General features: G+C 41.1%; 1 protein-coding gene across 2 annotated transcripts in view; it reads left to right on the forward strand.

Annotated features, from left to right (window-relative positions):
- The window catches only part of TENT4A (terminal nucleotidyltransferase 4A), a 57534-nt gene extending 41488 nt beyond the window's left edge, over positions 1-16046 (forward strand). Inside the window, exons 11-12 of one of the 2 annotated variants that reach the window (XM_068147735.1) lie at positions 2159-2317; positions 13783-16046. In XM_068147735.1, the coding sequence (XP_068003836.1) occupies positions 2159-2317; positions 13783-13962 (339 nt within the window). In that variant the 3' untranslated portion in view covers positions 13963-16046. The remainder of the gene's footprint in view (positions 1-2158; positions 2318-13782) is intronic. The other variant, XM_068147737.1, reaches the window with a different exon arrangement.
- Positions 16047-25033: the final 8987 nt, after the last annotated feature.

Genomic DNA, 25033 nt, shown 5'->3' on the forward strand with positions numbered 1-25033 from the left:
ACTGGAAACATCTCGGTAGGATAAACCTATATCTATCAGTCTCTGTTTCCTGAAGCATCTCTTCAAGATATTTTCCTTACATGATATGGGACTCTGATTTGTATTCATAATAGTAGTGTTCAAGAGATCAAGACCTTGACTCTTTGTGCAGTCATTGTAGCTTCATCCCTAGATTACTTGCTCAAATCAATTAAGGGATGTTACCTCTTCAATTTACATCTGTCTTTTTACAAGGTAGCTCTTAACCCCAGTAAGGGTCAGAGCTGTTGTCTTCCTGAGATGGATCTGAAGTGTCAATATTATCTTTATGCATTTACTTACAGAAACTCAGAAGACCTTCAAGTTGGCACATTACATTTGAGTCCTGTCCAGAAGACCAAGAAAAGACTTAAACCTTCAGTGTAGGCAGCACTTGTGGAAAACCAGTTTTGTTCCCATAAGGCTTCATTTTCTCATCACTGAGGTTAACCTTCCAATTTGAGTGAGGATGGTAATGTTCTTTTTCACAAAAGGACTTTCATGCTGTTAAGTCAGCATATGGATTCCATACAGCAAGTGTTGTTATTAGTCCAGTACCTCATAAGAGAGCTACAATATATTTGTATGGGATGAGACACCTATCAGTAAGTTTGAGGCACCATAATATATGTATTACAAAAATGAAGTAACATAAGCTTCCTTATGCTGAGATTTATCTAGTCTCAGTTAAACCTTAGGGCTCTCTTTTCTTTTCCATCTGCTGCTGCTTCCATGCCAGAGTTAACTTTTTTTGTTGCACAAAACCCTGTGGAAATCTTGTGTGAGCCGTGTCCCATTTGGGTTAGGTATGTCAGTTATTAGGGTTGTAATTGTATCTAAACAGAAGGGAGAGATTCTTTGAGTGGAGAGGCTAAGCTATTCTTTTTGTCAAGTTTGTGAAGGTTGCATCTCAAAAGATAATGCATTGGTTTGGGTAGATGGACAGCTTTAAAATTTCTTGTTCCTCTTCTTGAAAATATTTTCCTAGATAGCCTCTTCTCTTAACCCTGAAAACATCTGATGTGGAAAGCAAGGTCACATAGGGGCAAGTGGTGTAGTGCTGAAAGTCTGCTTAAAGTTTGCTTGATTTAAATAAAGAGCTTTTGCTTCCAGGTAATTAATCTTCAGAGAACAATCAATAAACTATTTCAATTGATACTTTTAACAGTAAAGATCCATGATAATCTGAGCCATATGGTAACTTCTAAATTACTAATCGGCCGAGCCCTGTCTCTTGCTATACTGTGAGTCAGAATGGAAAAAACACTTGTCTGGGATAAAGAATAGCTGGCTGTTTTTGCACTTCAGTAGTTCCTACCAATCATTGCATTTTTGTTTGCCTCCTTGGTTGTTTAAGTGCTCCAGGCACACGGTATTTTAACATCATCACTATGCTTTATGGTACATTGTAATTGCTGTTAGTGAGAATAGAAGTAAGGCAAATACTAGTCAGAAATCCCAGTTCATTGCAGTATTTTTTTCCTGTACTCCTACATCCATCTTGTTTCCCTTGGAGACTTATCTCTCATATGTCCACTGGTAAGGGTGGGAAACTGGACTCCTAACTAGCAGCGAAGCAGGTGACTGGTGCACATATACTAGTCTTGACTGGCAGACCGTCTGCTTGTTTCTTGGTAGGTGGAGCCCTAATTTTGCTGTTGCTGGGTAGAATGGGAGAAGACTATAACAATTACAGTGAGTAACTTTGCTGTACTAACGTTATGTACACTGTTCAGAGGACTGATTTTTGTCATGGCACCTAAAATTCTAGTCCTTGTATCGCTAACAGTGTTGCTCCTCTTGTTGTTTTCCCAAAGGTAGTTCCCATCTTTGAATTCAAATTTGGTAGAGGTGTAAGGCTTTAGATTTCCTTGGCTGGAACTGACTTCTGATTGCCATAGACCTGTTGACATTGTCTCCTTGATGCAGGTTCGATTGAACTTTTGCTAGATGTGCAAAATAAACATAGTATGGGTTTGTATTTTCCCTTTCACCACTGTAAAACAAGCCAGCAAACACCCCAGTGAATTTTGCAGTGTTCACACGAGTTGGTATGTGGGTGCATTTTCACGTGCGGAGCCTGTATAAACTGTACTTTCTGTAAAGTTGCTTTTCTTTTCCCCTTTTTCTCTGCCAAAAGGATTCTGATACACCACCTTGCACAGCTCCTAATGTTTACCAGTTCAGTCTGCAAGCAGCGACTCAGCTTATGGCCAGTTTACCACCCACATTGCCTATGCCAAGTGGTAAACCCCAATCTGCGCCTACGAGAACCTTGATAATGGCCGCCAGTAATCAGGTATGAGCCAACTAAATGGAGCACCTTTTTCATAGGAAGTGTAGCTCATTTGAGCTGTGCTGTCAGTCTGAAAACCTCTGAAGATGGCCTTCATATAGCATGTGCTAAGCTTCATGTAATCATAGAATTATCTGCCATGTCACAAGTGTGGGGTGAAGAATGGGTGGGAAAGGGGCTTGTGCTTGAATGTATCTGAATATAAGACCCCTTCCACAGCATGCTGCCACCTAGAAATATTTGAAGGGGAGGTATCAGATGCCTGACTCCTGAAGTTGCATTTAAGACTTCTGATGCCAAACCAGTGGCAGACCTTCAGGTTAACTTCCTCTTCTTAAAATAGAAACTTCATATAGGTGTATCTGAAAGCTAGTTTCTGAGTTTGAAGAAATAGTACTGACTAGGCTTGTTTAGCTGTCTGGATTTTGGATTATTAGAGTAGATCTTGCCAACACTTGTAATGTCTCTACCTTTAAAATGTATTATAGGTACAGAAAGTTATAAGCATGTGTACAAGAATTCTTACCAAAATATTTAATGTGCTGGAAGGTGAATGTACAAGGGAACTTTGTATTACTCAATTAGCCTGAAATATTTTAGCTGATGTACCTGTTTTAATACAACAGGAAGAAGAGTCCTCAGTTTTCCTTGGTCTCAGTACCTCTTTCTGTAGGAAAATACCCTCAATCTTGACTATTAAAACTACTAGTCAGAACAACTGCTTCATAGGAGATTTAATGCAAGTTGTGGGTTGTAGGTTGCCTGTGATAAAATAATGAGCTGGTTTCTTTGAAACCTGGGTTTGTTCAGGTACTTATTGTTACTTTTTTTCTGTCCTTCTGTCACAGTTCTTGGGAATCTAGGGGCAGGATATCTTTAACCATGACCTTGTCTTTTTTGATTCAATTCAGCACTTTCCTGACATATTGGACATAACATAAGATTTTACATTTTGCAGGGCACTAGTGAGACAAGTGTGGCTTCATTTTTCATTATACCCTCTCATAAGTGAGACCCATCAAAAAAGATCCTTCCTGACTTCTCTCTTCCTGAGATTAAACAGTCCTAACTCTGTTAATAATTTCCTGTTATGACAACTGTTAGTTCCCTTGTTTATCTTCATGTACCTTCATTGGACTCACTCCTGTATGTTCATGCTTCTGTTACTCAGGAACCCAGAACCCCTTGAGTGTCATGGACAGTGCCAAGTAGAGGAGAAATGATCACCTCTTTTGACCTGCTACAGATATTCTTCCTAATGCAGCACAGGATGCTGTTAGCCTTCCCTGATGCAAGGGCTCCTTGCTGGCTCATATTCAACTTGTCCACTGGAAATCCCTGGTCACTTTATTGCAAGCTGCTTTCCCAGTGGTTAGTGCCTAGTGTGTCCTGGCACACACAGCTTACCATTTCCATTTTCAAACTTCATGAGATTTCTGTTGGCCTACTTCTTTAACCTGGCGAGGTCCCTCCTGATGGCAGCATTAACACCTTTTCTATCAGCCACTTCTTCCAATTTTGTGTCCTCTGCAGCTGTGCTGAGGCTCACCTCTCCTATCATCCAGACCATGAACGTTTTATCTGGCCTATGAGTTTGATTTACGTGTCTAGAAGATGGTAACTGCCACAAAAAAGTAGAAAACATTTATTTGCAAAATTGGAACTTCTGGATGAGTAATGAAGAATTTTCACCTGGGCAAGCATTTTCAGTAGTCAGAAATATCAGCATCGAGTTAGGATAGGTTAGTTTTATGCACAGATTGCTCCTTGTTACTACACAGTTGCTTGTTTTAGGCGCTTCACTGCAATACCTATTGCTTTTTTTCGTCTGGACCAGGATACTTTCTCTTTGCATACTGCAGGTTTTCCACTATTGCCTTAGAGGCAAGCTAACGTGGAAGGGGCACCACCTTTGAAAGCTCTCCCCAGTTAATCCTGCGATTCTCAATCTACTAAGTACTGCTTGTATCTTGAAATGTGCCTTTTCCTTTAATCTGCTGAATTATTACACAGATTGCTACCCTCTCCTTCCTCCTTTTACCTGTCTTCCCCTGCTGCTAGTCTTACCTAGGCAAAACCAGACCATCTGTACAGGAATGTTTTCTGTTGGTGAGAAGCTGTTAGAACAATGAATTGCTCTTTTAGTGTCTGCAGTGGAGCATTCACATGCTAGTAGCATACAATCTGAAACTCTGGAAGTTTATTTAAAATGAGTTAAATCTGAAATGCATACTTAGTCTAGTTTATTCATTTCCTTAACTAGGCTTTTCTGAAGGGGTAGCTTGGAGCTTAACTTCATCAAAATTAGAAGATTCCAGTTGCAAGGCATGCAGTTGCTAGTACAAAACAAGCTGGCATTCAGAGTTTTTGCCTCATTTGTGAGGAGGCAATGTGTTGCATGAATTTTGGATCTGAGCTGGAATGTCGAATCTTGGAAAACTGCTCTGCAGCACTTTTTTCTGGCTTTCTGTTACTTGGCTGCCCTTTCCAGTACTTGTTAACTGGTTTTTCAGTCGTTTGTGCAGTACTTGTACATTCAAAACTGGGAATATTTTTGTGGCTTTTGCTTGACAAAGATGTTCTCTTAGGTTGGTGTGAAGTCAGAGGGATTTCTTGCAATTTGCAGTTCAGAGTACTGTAAATATCTCCTTTAATTTGCAGCTTTCAGGAGCATGACTTAGGTAGATAAGGTTGATGCCTTTCCTTTTGCAGTTGATGTTAACTTAAGACCATGCTACTTTAATTACTTTTAATGGATGTATTCTACTGGGCATGGTCCAACACTCAGTGGGCAACTCTCCACTGGACACCTGTATGCAGCGCTCCCACAGGAGATGTGGAGACCACCCATGAGCTCATTCCTAATGTGCCTTACTTTTTAATTATTTTTTTTTTGGGGGGGGAGGGGCAGGAGGGCTTCCTGGGCAAAACCTGGGCAAATTCTTTGCTATTAGAGCTTTCTAATACTCTTTTTAAATAGCTTTGGTGTGATTACCAGTTCTGTTTTCATAGTGCATAATTAATTGAAGAATTAGCTCAGGGACTAATTAAGCTCATAATACAGGTCTGTGTGCTTTTTTGGGACCATCATCATTTTTCCAAGGTAATCTTTCTTCTACTTTGCTGAGAAGCAGTTTGAGATGTCACTTGGGAGACTAGAACAGTTTATGAAGCAGTGCTGCCAACTGGAATAACCAGGAAAGCAAATACTGGCATGTGTATCCTGATGGATAGAGGTGATGGGAATTGCTTGGTGATTTCCCATGGAGAAGGCTCCTTCTCCATCTTTGCCTTGTTATTCAGGGATGAGGTAAATTCAGTTTGTTCTTGGATTGCTGGTCACCTAGTCACCAATGAAGACAGAAGAAACTTCATGTTGTTTAGGGCAGAACTCTCTTACTTTCCAAGTTTCCCTTTTTTTTCCCAAGAGAATGGACTTTTGGAGTGTCTAAAGCTAGTAGACACCAGTCCTTCTTCTGTGCTGGCTTCTATTGTGTCTAAGAAAACCTCCAGTGAAGAACCTTTAGATCAGTGGTTTCTGATAGAGAGTATGTTGTATGTTACTGAAAATTTCATAGCAACATTCACTGGCTCAGTCCTGAAGCACAGGAGACAGCTGTGAAATCAATCCTTAATGTCAGTGCTGAAATACCACAGTCTCATTAGGTGAAGCTTGTGTGTGGCCATTTCCTGTCAGGCTCTGACTTAGATACAGCTTGTTTATATTGCTTTACAAGCACTTCACTAGCTAAAATACTTGGCTTCAGAGTTTGTTCTTACCCAGAACAATTGTTGCTTAGTCACACTAATAATGCTGGTCTGTCTGGAATGCATGATTCTTCAAAAGTTAGTACCATTAGAAACAAAAATAACACTGCTCAGGAGCTTGAATCAAAAATATGTTTGTTAGATGAATGCAAGCAGTTAAAGAATGCATTTGTAAAGATAACCTTTTAATTCATGTCAAGGCTTCAGTCCATTTTACTAAATATTTCTGAGACTGCAGATGTCATCACTGGTCAGGTGTACAGTTATGTTAAAATCTTAGTATGGAGTGATGTTTCAGAGATTGCAGTATATTAACTTACTGGGTACCGAAGATTTCTTCAGTCAACCAAATGTCATTTTTCTTATCCTTTTGTTTAGAGCTCTCATTTAGGGTGGAATACCCTTTTTTGGTCTCTGTGTGTTTGCATACACAAAAGGAGGACACTACTGTCTACTTCCAAAACAGTTCCAATGTCTAAATGTCAGACTCCCAACTCGTGTGTATGATGGAACATTGGGGTTTGATTTAATAGGTGCAAAATTAGGAAAAGACGATGGTGTTTTACCTCTTCTACTAAAGAATGGGGAGAAGAAAAAACTGCTTCTGAGTTTCAGAGGCTGTTCAGGTGAAAATGGTGCTCAAGATATTGTTCATTATGGCTTGTCATATATTTATATCGATTGCCTTTATATAGGGATATGTCCTTCTGAGTATGTTAACTGACTCAGCTTGACTGGACCCTAAGTAACCTAATCTGATTCTAATACAGCCTTCTATTGTATTAAATGATCTCCAGAGGTTTCCATGTAAGCATCCAGCTTAGATGTTTGTGTGACTCTGAAAGTCTCTGGCCACTGTGGTAGTTGCTTCCTGATAGCTTTTGCAGTTGCAGAAAAGGGGTGATTCTAAGTATAGTTTCTATAAGCATAAGTAAACCCACCACATATGAACTTACCTAAATGTAGAAGAAATTTGATTTTTATTAGCATGGTTTACCATTATCTTCACTGTATTCAGATCAGATTGCTCCCAAACTGACATTCGCTTGAATATTCACATGCGTTTCCTCTACTGACTTTCACCTGTGCTGTAATTGATATCAGATCATCTGGAAAGTGCTTTAGATCTGCTCAATGTTTGTTCTAAATTAAAAGGTCATAAGCCTGAGAGGTAAGGACTGTTCTTTAAGGCTTAAGTTTGATAGCTTTATGCCAGAGAAGTTGTTTTGTCATGTTCCTTCATGGTGATAGGTATGCAGATAATATTACAAAGGTAGCAAAGTTGCAGGAGGAATTCTGTCTTCTGGTAGTGTTGTTTTGACTCTCACCCCTCACTTCTGAAACTTTACTGGTGACAAGATCAGAAAGGGTATTTTTGTGTCAGACTTTCTTTACCATGAGGTAGTTTAAAATATGCTCAGACTATGATGGTAGTCTCTGCTGTCACTTTATCTGGAGATTAGGCTCTCTAATCTCTCAAACAGTACTTTCTCTTTGAACTGGTCATACTAGTAGCTGCCAGGCCTGTTATGCAAGGTGCAAATGCCCAAAAGCTTCCTTCTGTCACGGGCTCCTAGTAGAGCTACCATACAAAGTAAAATAATATATGAAGGGCCGTTATAGCCTGCTCCCTTGAAGCATTAAATCTTCCAGTTCTCTAGTGTTAAATGGTAAAACATCTAAAACCCATTTTGCTTTTGAGCTCTTTCTAGTCTCCATGGTTGTTTTTTTTAACAGAAAGAGAATGAGGTTTTGGCTCATTTTACAAAATCTCTTCAGGGCTCAAGATCCTGTCAGTTTTAGCTGAAAGTAGCCAGTAGGTCCAAAGAAGGATACTTGTCTTTGTTTTCAGTGCTTTGGTCCTTATTTTCCCATATGACCAGTTTTATACTAGTTGAATAAGAATTTGGTTTATCTACTTTTCAGCTTAGAAATCTAAACCACTTATGAATCTTACTAAGTATACACCTAGGTATTTGGTTCAAAGATAAACCTTTATTAGAATAAACCAAACCAGGTTGGAAGAGACCTTCAAGATCATCGTGTCCAACCCATCAACCAATCCAACCCACCCAAACAGCTAACCCATGGCACCAAGCACCCCATCAAGTCTCCTTCTGAACACCTTCAATGACGGCGACTCCACCACCTCCCCGGGCAGCCCATTCCATAGCGCAATCACTCTTTCTGTATAGAACTTCTTCCTAATATCTAACCTGAACCTCCCCTGGCGCAGCCTGAGACTGTGTCCTCTTGTTCTGGTACTGGGTGCCTGGGAGAAGAGACCATCATCAGCCTGTCTACAACCTCCTTTCAGGTAGTTGTAGAGAGTGATAAGGTCACCCCTGAGTCTCCTCTTCTCCAGGCTAAGCAGCCTTGTAGAATCATGGAATCGTTAGGGTTGGAAGGCACCTCAAGGATCATCTAGTTCCAACCCCCCTACAGTGGGCAGGGACACCTCACTAGATCAGGTTGCTCAGAGCCACATCTAGCCTGGCCTTAAAAACCTCCAGGGATGAGGCTTCTGCAAGCTCCCTGGGCAACCTGTTCCAGTGTCTCACCACCCTCATGGGGAAGAATTTCTTCCTAACATCCAATCTGAATCAGTTTCTATTGTTTCTGTTCCTCCTGGTCCTGTCACTACCTGACACCCTAAAAAGTCCTTCACCAGCTTTCTTGTAGGCCCCCTTTAGGTACTGGAAGGCCACAATAAGGTCTCCTCAGAGCCTTCTCTTCTCCAGACTCAATAGCCCTGATGTCCTCAGTCTGTCCTCACAGGAGAGGTACTCCAGCCTTCAAATCATCCTTATGACCCTTCTCTGGACATGTTCCAGCATGTCCAGATCCTTCCTGTAATAGGGGCTCCAGAACTGGATGCAGTACTCCAGGTGGGGTCTCACCAGAGTGGAGTAGAGGGGGAGAATCACCTCCCTCAACGTGCTGGCTATGCTTCTCTTGATGCAGCCTAGGATGTGATTTGCTTTCTGGGCTGCAAGTGCACACTGGTGGCTCATGTTGAGCTTCTCATCCACCAGCATCCCCCAAGTCCTTTTCTTTAGGGCTGCTCTCAAGCCAGTTGCTGACCAGCTTGTATTGGTGCTTGGGATTGCCCTGACCCAGATGCAGGACTTTGCATTTGGTCTTGTTGAACCTCTCCAGCCTGTCAAAGTCCCTCTAGATGGATCCCTTCCCTCCAGCGTGTCTGCTGCACCACACAGCTTAGTGTCATCAGCAAACTTGCTGAGGGTGCACTCAATGCCACTGTCCCTGTCACCAGCAAAGATGTTGAACAAGACAGGTCCCAGTTCTGATCCCTGAGGGACTCCATTTGTCACTAGCCTCCACTTGGACATGGACCCATTGGCAGCCACCCTTTGGGTGCAGCCAACAAGCCATTTATTTTATCCACTGAATGGTCCATCCATTGAACCCATACTGTCCCAGCCTGGAGACCAGGATGCTGTTTGGGAATCCTGTTAGCTAATTTAAAGTAAATGAGGTTAAGCTGAACTATTGCCTGATACTTGAGATTTTTATTGGTTTTGTTCATGCAGTAATGACTAAAATGTTGGTCAGGTAACTGAGCTTTGTTTCTTGGCAAAAGCAGTATGTAAATAATGAACAAGGACTTCAATTTTAGTTACATGTAAGATGCAGGCTTTTAATATATTTCCAGATGTTATGCTGAGGAAGTGGGAAAGGCAGTATCAATGCTTTCAAAAAGCTTTATGTTGCTTGGTTTTGTGGTTTTGTTTCTCTGGTTGATTTTGGTTTTCTTGTTTGGTTTTTAGGGGTTTTGCTTTGTTACTTTGCTAGAGAATTTGTAAATATGATGAGAAACAGAGTATAATTTTGTGGAGTATTTTTAGGATTTCTGTTATGTTACTGAAGGGACTACTTAAAATGTTAATGATGCATTAAAGTTCTTCTGAATACTCCTAATATTTCATGTGGTATGATTCTGAAGTGTGTGAGTTTAATTACAGTTCTGATCAGCTGCAGACTAGATTCAATCATGGCTATTAATCCTGTAGCTTTAACCAGCTAGTAGATTTACATTATTTCTGACCTGTCTTATGACTTTTTTAAAGCTTTTTTTTCTTTAGCTTTAAGTCCTCACAATTATATCTGAGCACTGTATAGAATCAGAGTCCAACTGTAACTAACAGCTGCTAAACTATATTGTGAAATGCCACTTCTTCAACACCTCCAGGGATGGTGACTCCACCACCTTCCTGGGCAGCCTGTTCCAATGCCTGACCACTCTTTCACTAAAGAGTTTTTTTCCTAGTACCTGTCTACACCATCCCTGGCACAACTTCAGCCCACTTCCTCTCATCTTATGACTAGTTATTTCAAAGAAGAGACCAACACTGGCCTCACTACAACTGCCTTTCAGGTAGCTGTAGAGAGCAGTAAGATCTCCCTTTGGCCTTCGGTTTTCTCTCTGCCGTATCTTCTATTTTTCAACCTTCAATATCATTGATTCAACAACAAAGGTAATGAATGCTATTGAAATGCTTTTTGTCATTTACTGTTTTAAGGAAATATTAACATCACAATTAATAGTATTAAAGATCTGAGCAGGAAAAGCCCAATGAATACCTAGTGTTATGTACCTTCTACTGCCAACAGTCACTACACACAGAAACTGGCACCAGTAACAGAGCTGGGCTCCAAGTAAAAGAAATCACTGTTTCTGTGGAAACAGCACTATGACTTGTCACACAGGTGAAATTACAGTGCTTCCTTCTCTTTCTTCACTGAAAAGAGAGATGTACATGTATGTATAACCTCTTTACAAGTTTAGTACTGATATTTCATTTTCATTGCTAGCTCTTCTCCTTTTCTTACTTTTAGAGATGCTAATAAGTGCCCCGCCACCAAAAACAAACAAAAACCCCAAACAAACCCCAAATCCCACCAAAACCAGAGAACAAACACTAATCACTAAAGCCATTTGGAAGCTGTTTTTGTTTACACCTGAGCTTTGTTATGTTACTTGTGCGATTTCAGAGTGTATCTATGTTTGGCTATGTCTTTTCTTTTTGAATAATGGCAGTCTTTGAATGTCAGTAGTTTAGTAGAGTAAATTTGCTAGTATTTAAGAATAAAAGTTTGGTTTCCTTAGCAAATAATTACTTTGTACTTAAATTTCTACCACATTCGTTGTGTGTGGTAAAGTATCATCCTTTTCTTTTTAAACTTCTGTAAAAGATACCTGGGAACTCTTTTTTAACCTGGTATGTGATACAGAATTCCATTCTGTCCCTGACTGCCAGCTTGTCTTAAATGATGTTTTTCGGTTTCCCCTCCATCTCTAATAGCTTTTATTTCTGGAGGATCAAATTCAATAGACTTGTCAAAAAAAACAAACCCCAAACAAGCCCTTTTTATCATTCAGTTGTTGGATCAATAGCCCTGGGGTGGGAGAAGAGGTTATTCTGTCAAAAGAAGTGGATTGAAAGAAGATAAAACACCCCATCCTCCGCTTACAGACTTGCCATTTCTCGGTGATTATGGGAGTCATGAGCATGTGAATACTCTGAGCTGTGTGAACAAGAGAGAGCTGTTTGATACAGCCTCTTGGATTTTCAAAAGACATCCAGTAAATTTATTTTTACTGAAGATTCTGAAAGAAACTTGTGTGTCCTCTTGTGAACAGCTACTCAGAAGATGAGAATCAAAGATTCAATTTTTGTGGCAAATGGGACTTGCCAGGGAAGTCCTGCAGGAGTTTCTGCTGTGCAAAGTATCTGGAAGGCAGTGGATGAAGCATGGTCAAATTGTGGTGTTTGATCTTGTGGTGACCTACCTTCCTGCTTCAACTTTTTTTCTTTAAATCCTCAAATTGAGAATGAAATTGACAAATTTTTCACGTTTCCAGCAGAATTGGATAGGTTTGCTTAGAATTTGTATGCTCTTTGGTCAGAGTTCTGTTCTGGTTATACGGTAGCAAAACTAAAGATTGCCTTTGTCTTTCTTTTTCCTAGCCTGTAGTTGAGAGTACTGTAATTACAGCTGCTTGTAGTGTTTCGACTGCTGAAAGATCATTTTTAGTGTTTTGACATCATTTCATGTAGATGCTTACTTGCTTACATCATTGAGTCAGATGCACACTTGTTGAACTAGAAAATTTTGCTGCGCAAGATTGTTGACAAGACGGTGTGTTTACCTGAAGGACCACTTGCCAGAAGTAACATTCTGCATTTCTTTATCTCATGTTCACCTTTATAAATAGCTTCTTGTAGGTAGTTTAGCAAAGCAGTTATACCTGTTTAAGCATCAGGGATTCTCAGCTTGGATTCCCTTTTCCTGTTTGTTCTTAAGTATTTTACCATTGGTATTTTGAGGATAGTATTTAGCATGTCTGTCCTATGATTCTACAAGTTGCATGTTGAAGGCTGATTGTTACCACAAGACACCTTTATAATTCAGGTTTTTTTACCACCCTACAGTTAACTTTATTCCTCAATTCCAGTCTTTGTGGGTTTGTCTTTATGTATGCTCCGTGTTTCTTCTGATTATAATTTGACAGTAAAACCTTACTGATGGAATTTTTGCCTTCAGTAACTGTTTTGGTTTTGTATTAGAAGGACGGTGTAGTGTTCTTATATTTCTTTCTACTTCTTTGGAAACACAGGTTACTAAACTAGCTGCAGATATTTCACATTCCTAATCAATTAGCTTTGGGATGTTTCTGTTTAACCACTTACAGCAGACAAATTGATGTATTAGCTTTTTATTAAAGACAGCCAGTTTTCAGTCCAAAAGGTCTTGCTGCAGACATCAGAAAAGGTTGCTTGCATTGAAGTTGCCACTATTTGGCAAGTCTGCTTTGACTTAATCTTTGAAAACTGTATCTATTTTAAGTACATACGCCTTGAACCAACTGCTATTTGCCATTAAGTGTTAGGAATGACTACTCTAGTACCTTATAGAATCATAGAATGGTTCAGTCTGGAAAAGACCTTTTGAAATGATGTGGTAGACTTACTCAGATTGTCACTGAACATTTTGTCAGTTTCTGTTCCAGGTTAACTGGAAATTCCGTTCTACCCCCACCCCCGCTACTCACACCAGTGTCACACTATGTTATGTTCCTGATCATTTAGTTGTTTTGCCTTGGTTCAGATATGAGGGTATGGTATTGGAGCTGTGTAGCTCTATGATCAGGCCAGTAGGACTTACAAGTCATAACTAGTTTACCTGTAGCTGAGTGAGATTATGGGCAGAGCACACTTGGGCTTTGTGCCAGCTAACATGATCATGCCCTTCCATTTATCTGTGATGCTTCTGAAAGTCTTATCGAGTATCTCACTTGGTCATGCTCTTGCTAAGACCCTTGTAAAAAGGCTTGACTGTCACAGATTAATATGGAAGGTTTCTGTTTTTATAAGGGTGATGTACAGTAAGTGTGTTTCATGCTGAAATCCGAGGGTGTCTAAGGATGCTTTGAAATCTACACCATTTCATTTGCAGGACACTTTCAGAAAACACATCTTAAGCTGCTAATGCCATTGGGCTTGCTCAGTTCAAATTAGACAATTGTGAGACCACCAGTTGGCTCAAGCAGTGTTCTGTGGGAATGACTTGTATATTGAGGAAATATCACTGGTCATATATGTGTTCTGTTGCTTGTATGCCTACATTGAGTGCTTATCTTATGTGGGTTGTGTTTCTTGGTTTTGTTTTTTTAGCAGCACAGTGGAATGAAATTTTCCATGAAAGGAACTCATAACCAAGGCAACAGCTACAGCCCTGTCGGCAGCGGAGGCATGAGGCAACCAGTTGGTAACCGAGGACACCACCAGTACAATCGTAATATATGGAGAAGAAAAAAACACAGGGACAGTTTGCCTATCAGTCTGAGCAGATAATGGCAGATGCCAAAATGACCTTCCCTGTTCAGACGAACTGCGTGCCACTTGAGGGATGGAGACCAGCGTCCAGCACATCGTTTTATTGGTGTTGCCAAATATCTGCAGCTGACTTCTTTGCATGTTTCTTTGTGTGGTGGTTCAGTCCATCTTCAAGAAGTAGTCGTGCTTATCTGTGAAGCCTTATTAAATGTGGAAGTTTGTTTTCTGCCTTCCCACAATGGTCCATACAGTGCTGAAGCAGCTCTGACAATGGAACTGCAAGGACATTTACAAATGCTGTGGCATTTTTGCTGTGGCTACATCTGTTCCTTTGTGGGTTCAGTTTTCTTTTGTTTCAGAAGTGAAAGAAACTTCGGCCCCCTGGAATTTTTTGTTTGTTTTGTTTTTTTTTTTTCTTTTCTTTGCAGCAAATCAAGTTGGGAGTTCATCAAATGAAATTTGCTGCTCTTCTGGTTTTGTTTCAAAGTTCAGGATCTTTTGCTCTGTAAATACTGGAAGTATAATTTGTGCAATAACTTGGAATTTTTAATTTAATTTCATATTGTCACATAAGTTATATTTAAGGGGAAGAGGTTTTTTTAATTTACAGATCCTTTCCCAGGTTGCATTATCTAAGTTGGGTTCATAGTTTTGGCAGGTTGTCTGAGCAGTGTTACAAACATGATATTTGGTAATATTTGAGGCTTCTCGATTCACAATGAAAGTGCGATTTGGCTTTTGGTTTTAAGAAGGTATTGAGCTCCAAAGCATTTTGACCCCATGTTTTTTAGCTCATTGTCTGGCCTCTATCAATGGTCTCGCTCTGACCAATGAGTTTTAATTTTATTCTTTTTAACTGAAGAACAAATTCAGCATTTGTAGTACCAGAAGTAAAACTTTCAAGAGGGAGAGGAAAAATGTTGGTTTCGAGCCCTGATGTGAAAATTGAAGTTGTGAATGACATGCTTTGATACATTTTAGTAACGTAACCTGTTAATGTTTGGGTTCAAACAATCTTATTAAATAGAGGTACCCGGCTTAAGGAATGTGGAGAAAGGAAATATGTTGATTCCATTAAGGAATCTGTATAGCAGTATGCATTAGTTCTGTTAAGAGCAAATATATAAAAAGTACTTCAGCTGCTCTAAGCATTACAAGAAGTATCTTTTAATGTATTGCAGGAGAGCACAGCCCAGTGTTGTACGCGGTATGAGTGGCTGGCACTTAATTTACAGATGCATACAGGTATACTATGCAAGTGTGTATTGCCATGACAAACACTGTCTTTAACTTTTTGAGAAATGTACATCCTGCCTAACCCTGTTTTTACAGCACCACAGTTGTCCTGGGAGTAGGTCACATCTCATGCCCTCTGACTTCCTGGGTTTTTTTTAAATGAGAGTTCTTAAGCTATATAGAAAATTACAGATCAGTTATACGAGTCCACTAGCAGAGAAGACTGAAGAATCCTGTTAACAGGACGTCTATACTGTGTACAGATAGAGAAGGTTTTAAAACTGATATCTGAATATTAAAATGAGGTGTCAAGCATGAAGCTTTTTCATATGCTGTATGCCTTCGAAGCAGAAGTAGTTCATGTTATTACTGAATCTGTCAAACACAAGCAGGTCCTTGAAGGGAGAGAGGGCAACATTCCAAAGTAGAGTAGTGCATATCTGTTTGCAAAAAGTTTGTCTTAATGCTCCAGACTCATCACAATTTAAACAAAAAAAAAGAGAGTTTTAAAAATTGTGAGCTGTTTCATAAATAATATCTAAGGGCTGGTACATGAGCCTGTACTGCTTAGTCTTCACACACTAGCAATATTGAGCATAACTACATTCAAGAGCCTTCCGAGGCTTTAGTTGGTGTCTTATACTAGCGTCCATTTTGAAGCGAAACTCATTGGGAAAGTGGTATCATGTAACACTTCAGTCATGGTGAACCAAATAAATTGGCCTGGCTATCACTGTGGTTATGTGCTACAGGTTTGAAAATGTTTAAATTTTTTTGTGTGGACAACTACGTGGAAGCTAAAATTGACATATTTTTATGTAAAGTTTTCTATTCTTTGATTTTTAATAAACTTTGGAGACCAGTCACTCTTCTGTACATTTTTATGGGGACTTCAATGAATGTGGTAGTATTTGGACGTGTCTCATTGCTGGATGAACACTTTGAGCATCTGCTTTAAATTGTTCTTACCGGATACCTTCAGAATGAGCTTGGATTGTGGGTGGATGCCCTCCGCAAACATTTGTGACGTGTGTAAAGGGAACAATGAGCGTGGCTGTTGGTTTTATAATTGTGGGTTCAATCCCTTGATAGCTCAGGCAGCAAAGGAGCAGGAGGTTACTTCTCATCAATATTGAAAGAGGAGGTTGACTAGCTGATCCCTTGGGATACCTTAACTTTCCATAGTGTGTTGTTTTTAATCCTTCCCGGTAGTTTCTAAATTAATTTCAAAGTCTTCAATTTTCAGCCTCAGAAAATAGATGTGTCTTTGTTTTCCTTTTATTAACCCTCTGAGAGGACTCTGAAATGTCAACAACTGACTATAAGTCAAAATTTCAGAAATCAGGTCTTCAGATATGTTTCTCAGCCCTACTATTTTGTGCGCTGTTCACAGGCAAAATTAAGCCATGCTATTTGCATGTAGAAGAAAGACGTGGCAAGTTGAAGGGAAGAACAGGACCCCCACGGTACATCATGGAAGTGGCACACTTACTACCTGTTACCATTTATGAGAGATGTCAATGCTGGTGGTGTGTTGCTGTAACACCATCCCTTACATGCACTGAGACAGGATAAGAAGATATAAATGGTACAGTGCTGGTACAGTGTTGCTCCTCCAGCAGTGTTTGTTCCCACCGGAACAGCTTATGGGACAGCATCTTGAGGATGGGCATAGCAATGGTCTGTCAGCAGTGCTGAAATGTAGTATACCTTCAAGCAATGTCACCTCTTTATCATTTGTGGGCAGAAGGAAAAGCTTAAACTGTAAATGCTAGCAGGCAATGGATAATTCACTCTGGGGGTGGGGTAGGCTGTATGGTATGTGAGGAAGCATCGGTTTCTGCCTGACCTTCATACACCAGCAGCAAGCCTCCCTGCTTGGAAGGTAGTTGAGATCCTAGAAAATGTAATGCTTTCAGCAAATGTGTGGATGGGTGTGTGAGATCATCAGCTGGGATAAAAGCTCCAATCTGGTCCTTTGTGAATAGATCCCAGTATTCAGACCCAGTACAGATTGCTGTTTAACTCACCTGTAAAAGAAAGTGGTGTCAGGATGGCAATGCTGCCTTGTTTACTGAACCTCAAGTTACACAGCCAGAAGCCTGTTGTAGCTGACCTTGCCTCTAATCTTTTCAGATGGCTGCAGGATTTTTCCTTTTTTTTTTAAACAGGATATTAATTTGTATTAAATTGGTTTGTTAATTTTGTGTGTGTGTGTTTTGTTTGGGCTTTGTGGGGTTTTAGTGTTTTGGACCTTTTTTGGGGTACTTTTTGTTGTGTCAGGGTTTTTTTTTCAGTTTTTGTTTGTTTTTTGGTTTGGATTTTTGGAGAGGAAAAGCTGAAACTTTTGATGGACTACATCTCCCACCCCTTCAGGATTATTCTTGAATGTATCCAGCTAATTTGAGAAGTCAAGAGAAGGGCCACAAGGATGATCAGAGGGCTGGAGCACCTCTCCTATGAGGACAGACTGAAGGAGTTGGGGCTGTTCAGTCTGCAGAAGAGAAGGCTCCCAGGTGACCTCATTGTGGCCTTCCAGGATCTGCAGGGGGCTACAGGAAGGCTGGGGAAGGACTGCTCAGGATCTCAGGTAGTGATAGGACTAGGGGGAATGGAATGAAGCTGGAGGTGGGGAGATTCAGGCTAGATGTGAGGAGGAGGTTCTTCCCCATGAGAGTGGTGAAGCCCTGGAATGGGTTGTCCAGGGAGGTGGTCGAGGCCCTGTCCCTGGGGGTGTTTAAGCCCAGGCTGGATGAGGCTCTGTCCAGCCTGATCTAGTGTGGGGTGTCCCTGCCCATGGCAGGGGGGTTGGAACTAGATGATCCTTGTGGTCCCTTCCAACCCTGAATGAAACTATGAAACTATGAAGATATGTAAGTGAAATATCACCCTAGTCAGGAGTTACCTGTCCAAATCACCTCTGTTTTTTTTTTTCAGAGCAGTGTTTTAGGAGACTGAGAAACAAAGAAGCTTAACGTTTTATTCATATAAAAGTATGTGCAGTCTTCTGTGAATGAACAGAGTTGCAGATAGCTGCAAATGTGAGATTAGGCCCTTGTAAGGACAGCAGCACAAAAGGGGCTTAAAATAAGACCAAGGGCATCTGTTTGACCCTCAGATTAAGAGGAAATGCTGATGCTTCTTCTCAAGGGCAGGTCTGCACCGCTTTTCTTATGACTTCCTGATACAATTATTGGATAAAATGACTTGCATTTCCTTATCTTCCCATTAAAAAGAAATGATCAAGGAATACAGGTTTATGTGAGTTACATTCTCTATGTGCATGTGAGTGTTGTAAATCATGAGTAGTTAAGCAGTGAATGCAAATGCTCTAAAGTGGTTGTGCAATTTTCATCCTGAGAGATACTAAAATTATGCCTGCACAAAGCCTCAGGTAACCCAGTGTGACTCCAAAACCAGTCCTGCTGTGCTGGGAGACTGGGCCACTTTGACCTGTAGGGTACTTCCTAATCTTATGTTTTTCTATGATATCACTGTCCTGATTTAGCACAGTCTGCTCTAAGAAGTCTCACTCCCCCAGACAGGACCTAGAACACACAAAAAGCCTCACAGCGTGAGCTACAGTGTTTATTGAAATGATCCAATGTACAACACTGTGCAAGTGAGTGAACAAGCCAAGCCTGCAGAAAAGCAATCAGTGAACAGGCCAGCAAGTGGGAAAGCACAGCATCCTAGCCAGCAACCAACAAAGCAGAAGAGACCAACATCCCAAACCAGAAACAGGAAGAAAGCCCCTGGAAATGAACTCTAAGCTCCATCATCCTTTGCTCTGGCTAGCACTTCCCTTGGAAATCTGGCCTGGCATCAGCATGCTGTCAAATACTCATCAGCACGTTCAATAGGCTCTTCTGACAGGTCCCTCCAGCTGACAGTGGGATGTTCTCCACCCCTTCTTCTATACCATCTACATCATGCCCAGCAGTAACTATGATAATTCAATATGTGACATGCATCATTCACTCTTTATTCCCACTCAAAAGTTAGATCACCCTGTGGTACACACTGGTCGTCTTACTGTAGGTCTTCTGGAGCTCCACCCTGTTCCAGTACAGTCGGGATCATTTATGACTGGTCCAAAGGGTGAGGCTGTGTTTCCACCTGTTGGGCAGTTGATTCCAGTGACTTCACCTCTGCACATAAAAGTAATTTGTGGCCTGCATTTGGGTGCTCCATTTCCAACACATCCAGCTGTTGGGAGCCCCTGTCACACCAGAGATACTGGCGAGTTCCACACATTATAGTCTGGCATCAGAGTAGATACAGGTGCACAACTACTAAAGCTTTATACTCTTGTGGGTCTGATGTGCCAGGTCATCTGGTCCACACAGTCCAATGGACCTGATTGTCCCTTTCCTTCACCTGGTTGCAGGCAGGGCCCCTCTAATTCTGACTGGAATCACTTTTGCCTTGTGAAGATGCTTTAGAAGTCCCTTCAGAAGGATCAGAAGTGTATCAGTTGGTCTGCTGTTTTGGGAAACTGGGACAGTGCTCTTCTGGGAAGTTTTCTTGTAATTCAGAGTCATAGAGCTTGGACTGGAGGGGGTTTTCCATCTCTCTTCCTCATAGTCATGTAAGAAAAACCCCAGAATATGCTTGTGCATACCTCCCAGATTCCCTCTTGGACAGGGAAGCACCTGTCTGAAATACAGGACCATGTAAATGGGGAATAGGATATGTTTTTTTATAAGTTTATGGACCTCCCAGGACAGTTCCTTCACAGCTGAAACCCAGGCCTGTACAGAGGAAAAGAGACCTTCCTTGTATTGCTGGAGCCTGCTACTCATCCACTGTCATTGGCCATCTTTCAAGGTCAGGAATAAAGACCTAGTGACCATCTCTGTCGGATCCTCTTGTTCATGAGATGACTGTTTCATCCTGTGCAAGGCAAACTGTTTTCTTTGTATATTTCTTTTTCCATACAGGGACAACTGATAATGGTACAGGCTGATTCTCTGGTGCAGCTGCCATGTCTGCTGTTGGGGCATGAGTAGCAACAGTGCCTGTAGGTCTGTCTGTTGATCCACAGACCTTCTCTTGCTCCTCCATGCTCTGGACAGTGATGATAAAGGTTTATAAGGTATGGGGCAAGCCCCAATACAATGCAGGGATTTCTGTTTCTTGGGAACTTCTGGGCTGATAGTATGCCTTTTAAAATATTTTACCAATCTGTCAAGATTTTGTTGTTTGGGGATGAAATTCCAGAACACCGCAGGTGGCTGCTCTCCTAGGCGCTTACCCCATACTCTCCTGCGTGCCCTCCCGCTCATCATTCTCCGTCCTTGGGGCAGATCTCCAGGTGCTATTCTTGGGGAAGACCTGTATTACCTTGGAGAAGACCTGGCCCATCAATTGGGTGAGATAACATCTAAACCAAGTACCTGGTGGAGTAGCCATATCATAATGTGACAGTATCCAGGTCAGCCACAATAGCAGTAATCCATTCCTCTGAGGTGAAAAGTACCATCACAGAGAACACTATGAATAGCAGTGTGTAAGGTTTTATGTAACCTAAAAAGAGGAAAGGAATTATATTACCACACCCTTCACCCCCCAAGACAGTTTCAATCTGTGGAGGAAGGGTGCTGCAGCTTTGGTGTCCTTGTTGGCTGTGCTGTCCTCTGAGCCTCTTCAGCTCCATGAGTTGCAGCAGGTGGAACTTAGAACACGGAGAGGTTTCTCTTGGTCTGCTTCTTCTAGGCTACATGGTGATGTCTCTGTCATTTTTTCTCCCTTGGTATTCTCTCCATTTTTCTTCAGAGCAGCATTGCCCCAGTCTTCTCCTTCTCTCATGTTTTCCTTCTCAGTGTCATTAGAATAGAATAGAATAGAATAGACCAGGTTGGAAGAGACCGTCAAGATCATCGCGTCCAACCCATCAACCAATCCACCTAAACAGCTAACCCATGGCACTAAGCACCCCATCAAGTCTCCTCCTGAACACCTCTGATGATAGTGACTCCACCACCTCCCTGGGCAGCCCATTCCAATGGGCAATCACTCTCTCTGTATAGAACTTCTTCCTAACATCCAACCTAAACCTCCCCTGGCACAGTCTGAGACTGTGTCCTCTTGTTCTGGTACTGGCTTGTCCAGGTCTTTCTCCTGTATGCACCTTCCCAAGAGTCGTTCCAGTGGCATCTGCCCAATACACATCAGCTATTGTCTGGGCAAGCAGCAAAGGTGATTGTATCTTTGTTGAGTTGTATCAAGAGAGACAAGATATAGTCTCTCACAGCCCCAGCACATTGGCTGCAGCCACACCTGGAAAACAAATGCATCAAGACAGAGAACATATTACGTGAAAAAGGCAGGGATACGAAATTCTTTTAACAAGCCTTAATTACATCTTTTTGTTATCTCACTTCTTATCTCAACCCTTTCATGCCACACATTTGTGTGCCAAAAATAGACTGCCCTGCTTCAACACAGTCTGCCCTAACAAGGCTCACTCCTGAACAGGAGTAAGAGAAACAAAAAGTCCCGTGGGTTGAGATAGAGCTTCATGAAATGACACAATGTACAACACCGTGCAAAAGAGCAAACAAGCCAAGCTAGCAGAGAGGGGCAGCATCTAAGACAGCAGCCTGCAGAGGGGAAGAGACCAACACCCAAAACTGGAAGTCAGAATAAAGCCTTATAGGAACTGAGCTCCAAGCCCATTAATCCTTTGTTCCAGCTAGCACTTTTGTGATTACTCTGGCATGACATACACTTGGTATTGAATACTCAGTACCAGATTCAACAGGCTGCCCTGACTGGTCCCTCCCAGACAAAAACCCAGGGCAATCACCAAAGAAATAAAACCTGTTTTTTATTTTGTTGGGTTTATGTTGTTGTTTCTTTGTCCTGCACTTGGTAAAATGGGTCTGCAAATTCAGGTTGAAACAGGCAAGAACAGACTGATTTCTGAAGCAGTTAATCCTTGGAAATGCGTAGTCCCCAAACATAGGTTACTGATCAAGTAAATGAAGTTTGTGTAGAGTATCAGTAAAATACTCCAAAATGTAGAGTCCTTCACTTTTTTTTCCTGATAAAAATCTACTTGTTTGCATTTATTCTGCAGTAAAGGAGTGGGTATATTATTTACACTCATACTGCCTGAAAGATAGTAAAGCAGTACTGATGGAGATGAAACAACTTTTCTCATCGTGAAAAGTTTTTTGTAGAGGTAAGATTTGGAAGGTTCTGTTAGCCCAAGCTCTTTCCTCAATAACTAGATTGTATCTGCCCCTTATTTTGCATTGAGAAATCAGAGTGAGAACATTCATCAGGAGCAGGTATATAGAGAAGAAATTTCCATAAAGAAGAAAGGAGGGAAAAAAAAAAAAGGTGAGATCTTAATGATCTTAACATGGAATGTAACTATCCAAGCAGACTGGGAATTCTGACGTGTCAAGCTGCCAATCTACTAACAAATTAGTTAAGATTTAATGTTGGAAATTAATTACTTTTACTGTGCTAATGATCATGACACAAGACCTGCCATGTACTGGTTGAATTTGCTGATATGGTTAAGTGTGGGAAACAGGACCAGTATGGTGTTAGGGTTTTATAGTACCAAGTATTAGAAATGGGACAAAGCAAAAAAGCATGAGACTGGCAATTAAGCATTTATAGCTATTTCCAAACTGTGAAATCTTATGGGTTAGAAAAAATGGAGAGAGACCTGAGCATATTTGTTGGCTGAATTCACTAACATGGCTCATAAAGATGTGCGAATCTGAGACGTATCAGATGAAATGTTTCCAGTAGTGTTAATGATTTTCTTTTGTTACAAGTCCAGAGTTTTACTGGTTAAAATTGTCTGTGGCTTTCCTCACTTTGTGGAAATAACAACAACAAAACTCAAACCAAAGCAAACAAAAAAGAAATGCAATCCTCTTTATTCTGTCAAGTCAGGAGCTCCAGACACAGATTTAAAGAATCTTCTGACACTGGAGGGTCTCCTTCATCTGGAGATTCATCAAAGCTAAAGTCACCTTTTATGGCATGTCAAAATGATGTGAAACACTAGGGATGACAGATACCATCACCTAGCTTTTTACATCAATTTGCACTGCTGCTATATTGACAAACTTATGATCTTTTGCTTTGACATAAGAGTGACTTGCCTCCTGGGGATGCTGAATATGTTAGCTGACTGTCATTTCAGATCTGTGCATGACAAGTAGGAGGCCTAACTGGATTAAATGGGTCTAGGAAATGTGCCATGGCTGTTGCCAGTCCTCCTTTTTTTCAGTTTTGGTAAAAAAATGCATGTGGTTTCCTGTCAGAAAATGTGGTATCTGGGAAACAAGAAGTCCTGGAGCATCTCAGACCCCGCCAATAACCCTTAGTGCTTTGGTGCTAAAAATGGAAATGGGAATTTCATTACACTCTTTGACCTAGTCAGGAAAGGTCCTACCACAGGATTGCTGTATTTAAGTGAATAAATTACTTTATCTCCTCCCCAGGACTCTCTCCTATCTATTTATTCAGTCAGGTCTTAGTGACCCCCAAAATTTTCTTACTCGCTATTTTAGGGTACTTGGTTTAACTTGGTGTGAGTAGCCTACACTGTCCCAATGGGAGAACTATTTCCTTTAAGACTTGTTTTGCCTATTACTTCATCTACAATGTTTTTAATATCAGTACTGTCAGATGTATGCAGGATTTAGTCGTCTGTTTTGTCTGTGCATTCCCTGCAGCTCCTCTAAATCTGATACTTAAAATATCAGTCAGGATATGCCCTTAGACTATAAGCATGGTCTTGCAACTTTATACAACAGAATTTTTGGTGGCTTTTACTCATCTCCTGGAGAGTTAAGATTTGGGACTTAACAACAAATCTGACCTTACAGAATTTTTATCCATGCTAGTTTCCTATTTTCAGTCCTTTCAAGTGTCTGATGTAGCTTTCTCTAAGGGGTGTTTTGGATTAGAAAATTATTTTACTGGCTGCTTTTATTTTTTCACATCAGAGACTTCCAGGTCAGAGGACTTTTTAAAGTTTTCTTGACATCTAGGAGGTATTCATGGTAATAAGCCTTAGTCTGAAGAATATATCTACTGCAAATGGAATGTTGGGACCAACCCTGACTATGCAGTTGTCATTCAAGCTGGAGGGCACACATTAGATCATGTTAAAAGTCTGCTATGTAATCACAAGGTTATCACAAGATGAGCCTTGGAGATCAGAGAATGTTCCACTGTGGCATAAACCACACATTAAGCTTTGCTCAGAGATGTCTCCATCTCTGAGGCTTTCAGAACAGCCCGATGGGATGTCCATGTGTCCCTTCGTGGAACACAGTGAAACTGTTGAGACACCTAAGTGTACAGTGGCATTTTTCAGAGTTTCATAGTTTCATTCAGGGTTGGAAGGGACCACAAGGATCATCTAGTTCCAACCACCCTGCCATGGGCAGGGACACCCCACACTAGATCAGGCTGGACAGAGCCTCATCCAGCCTGCTCTTAAACACCCCCAGGGACGGGGCCTTGACCACCTCCCTGGACAACACATAGCTTGGAAGATTCATAAATGCCTGGACAGACCCTAAGATGCAGGATGCTGTCTGGAGCATTCAAAGGTATTACAGTCATACCAACCAACCTCAAAGAAAGAAAAGGCTAATAAACACTTCTCAATATTATCCATCTGTTCGTTCACCTCACAGTTATCTTCTCTTTTACCCTGTAGCCCTTTATCTGTTGCAGGCACTGAAAACCTGCACTTTCTGGCTCTCATGATCTCCTGAGAGAAGAATGTGGGGGAAGAGGGGCCTGTAGACATCTGAGATTGTGAGGACTGTAATCCTGGAGGCATGAATGCTATTTTAATTACCAAGGG

This window comes from Melanerpes formicivorus, unplaced genomic scaffold (genome assembly GCF_026170545.1).
Source record: "Melanerpes formicivorus ecotype bairdi unplaced genomic scaffold, bMelFor1.0.p_v2 SCAF_15, whole genome shotgun sequence".
In the NCBI taxonomy this organism is placed as follows: domain Eukaryota; kingdom Metazoa; phylum Chordata; class Aves; order Piciformes; family Picidae; genus Melanerpes; species Melanerpes formicivorus.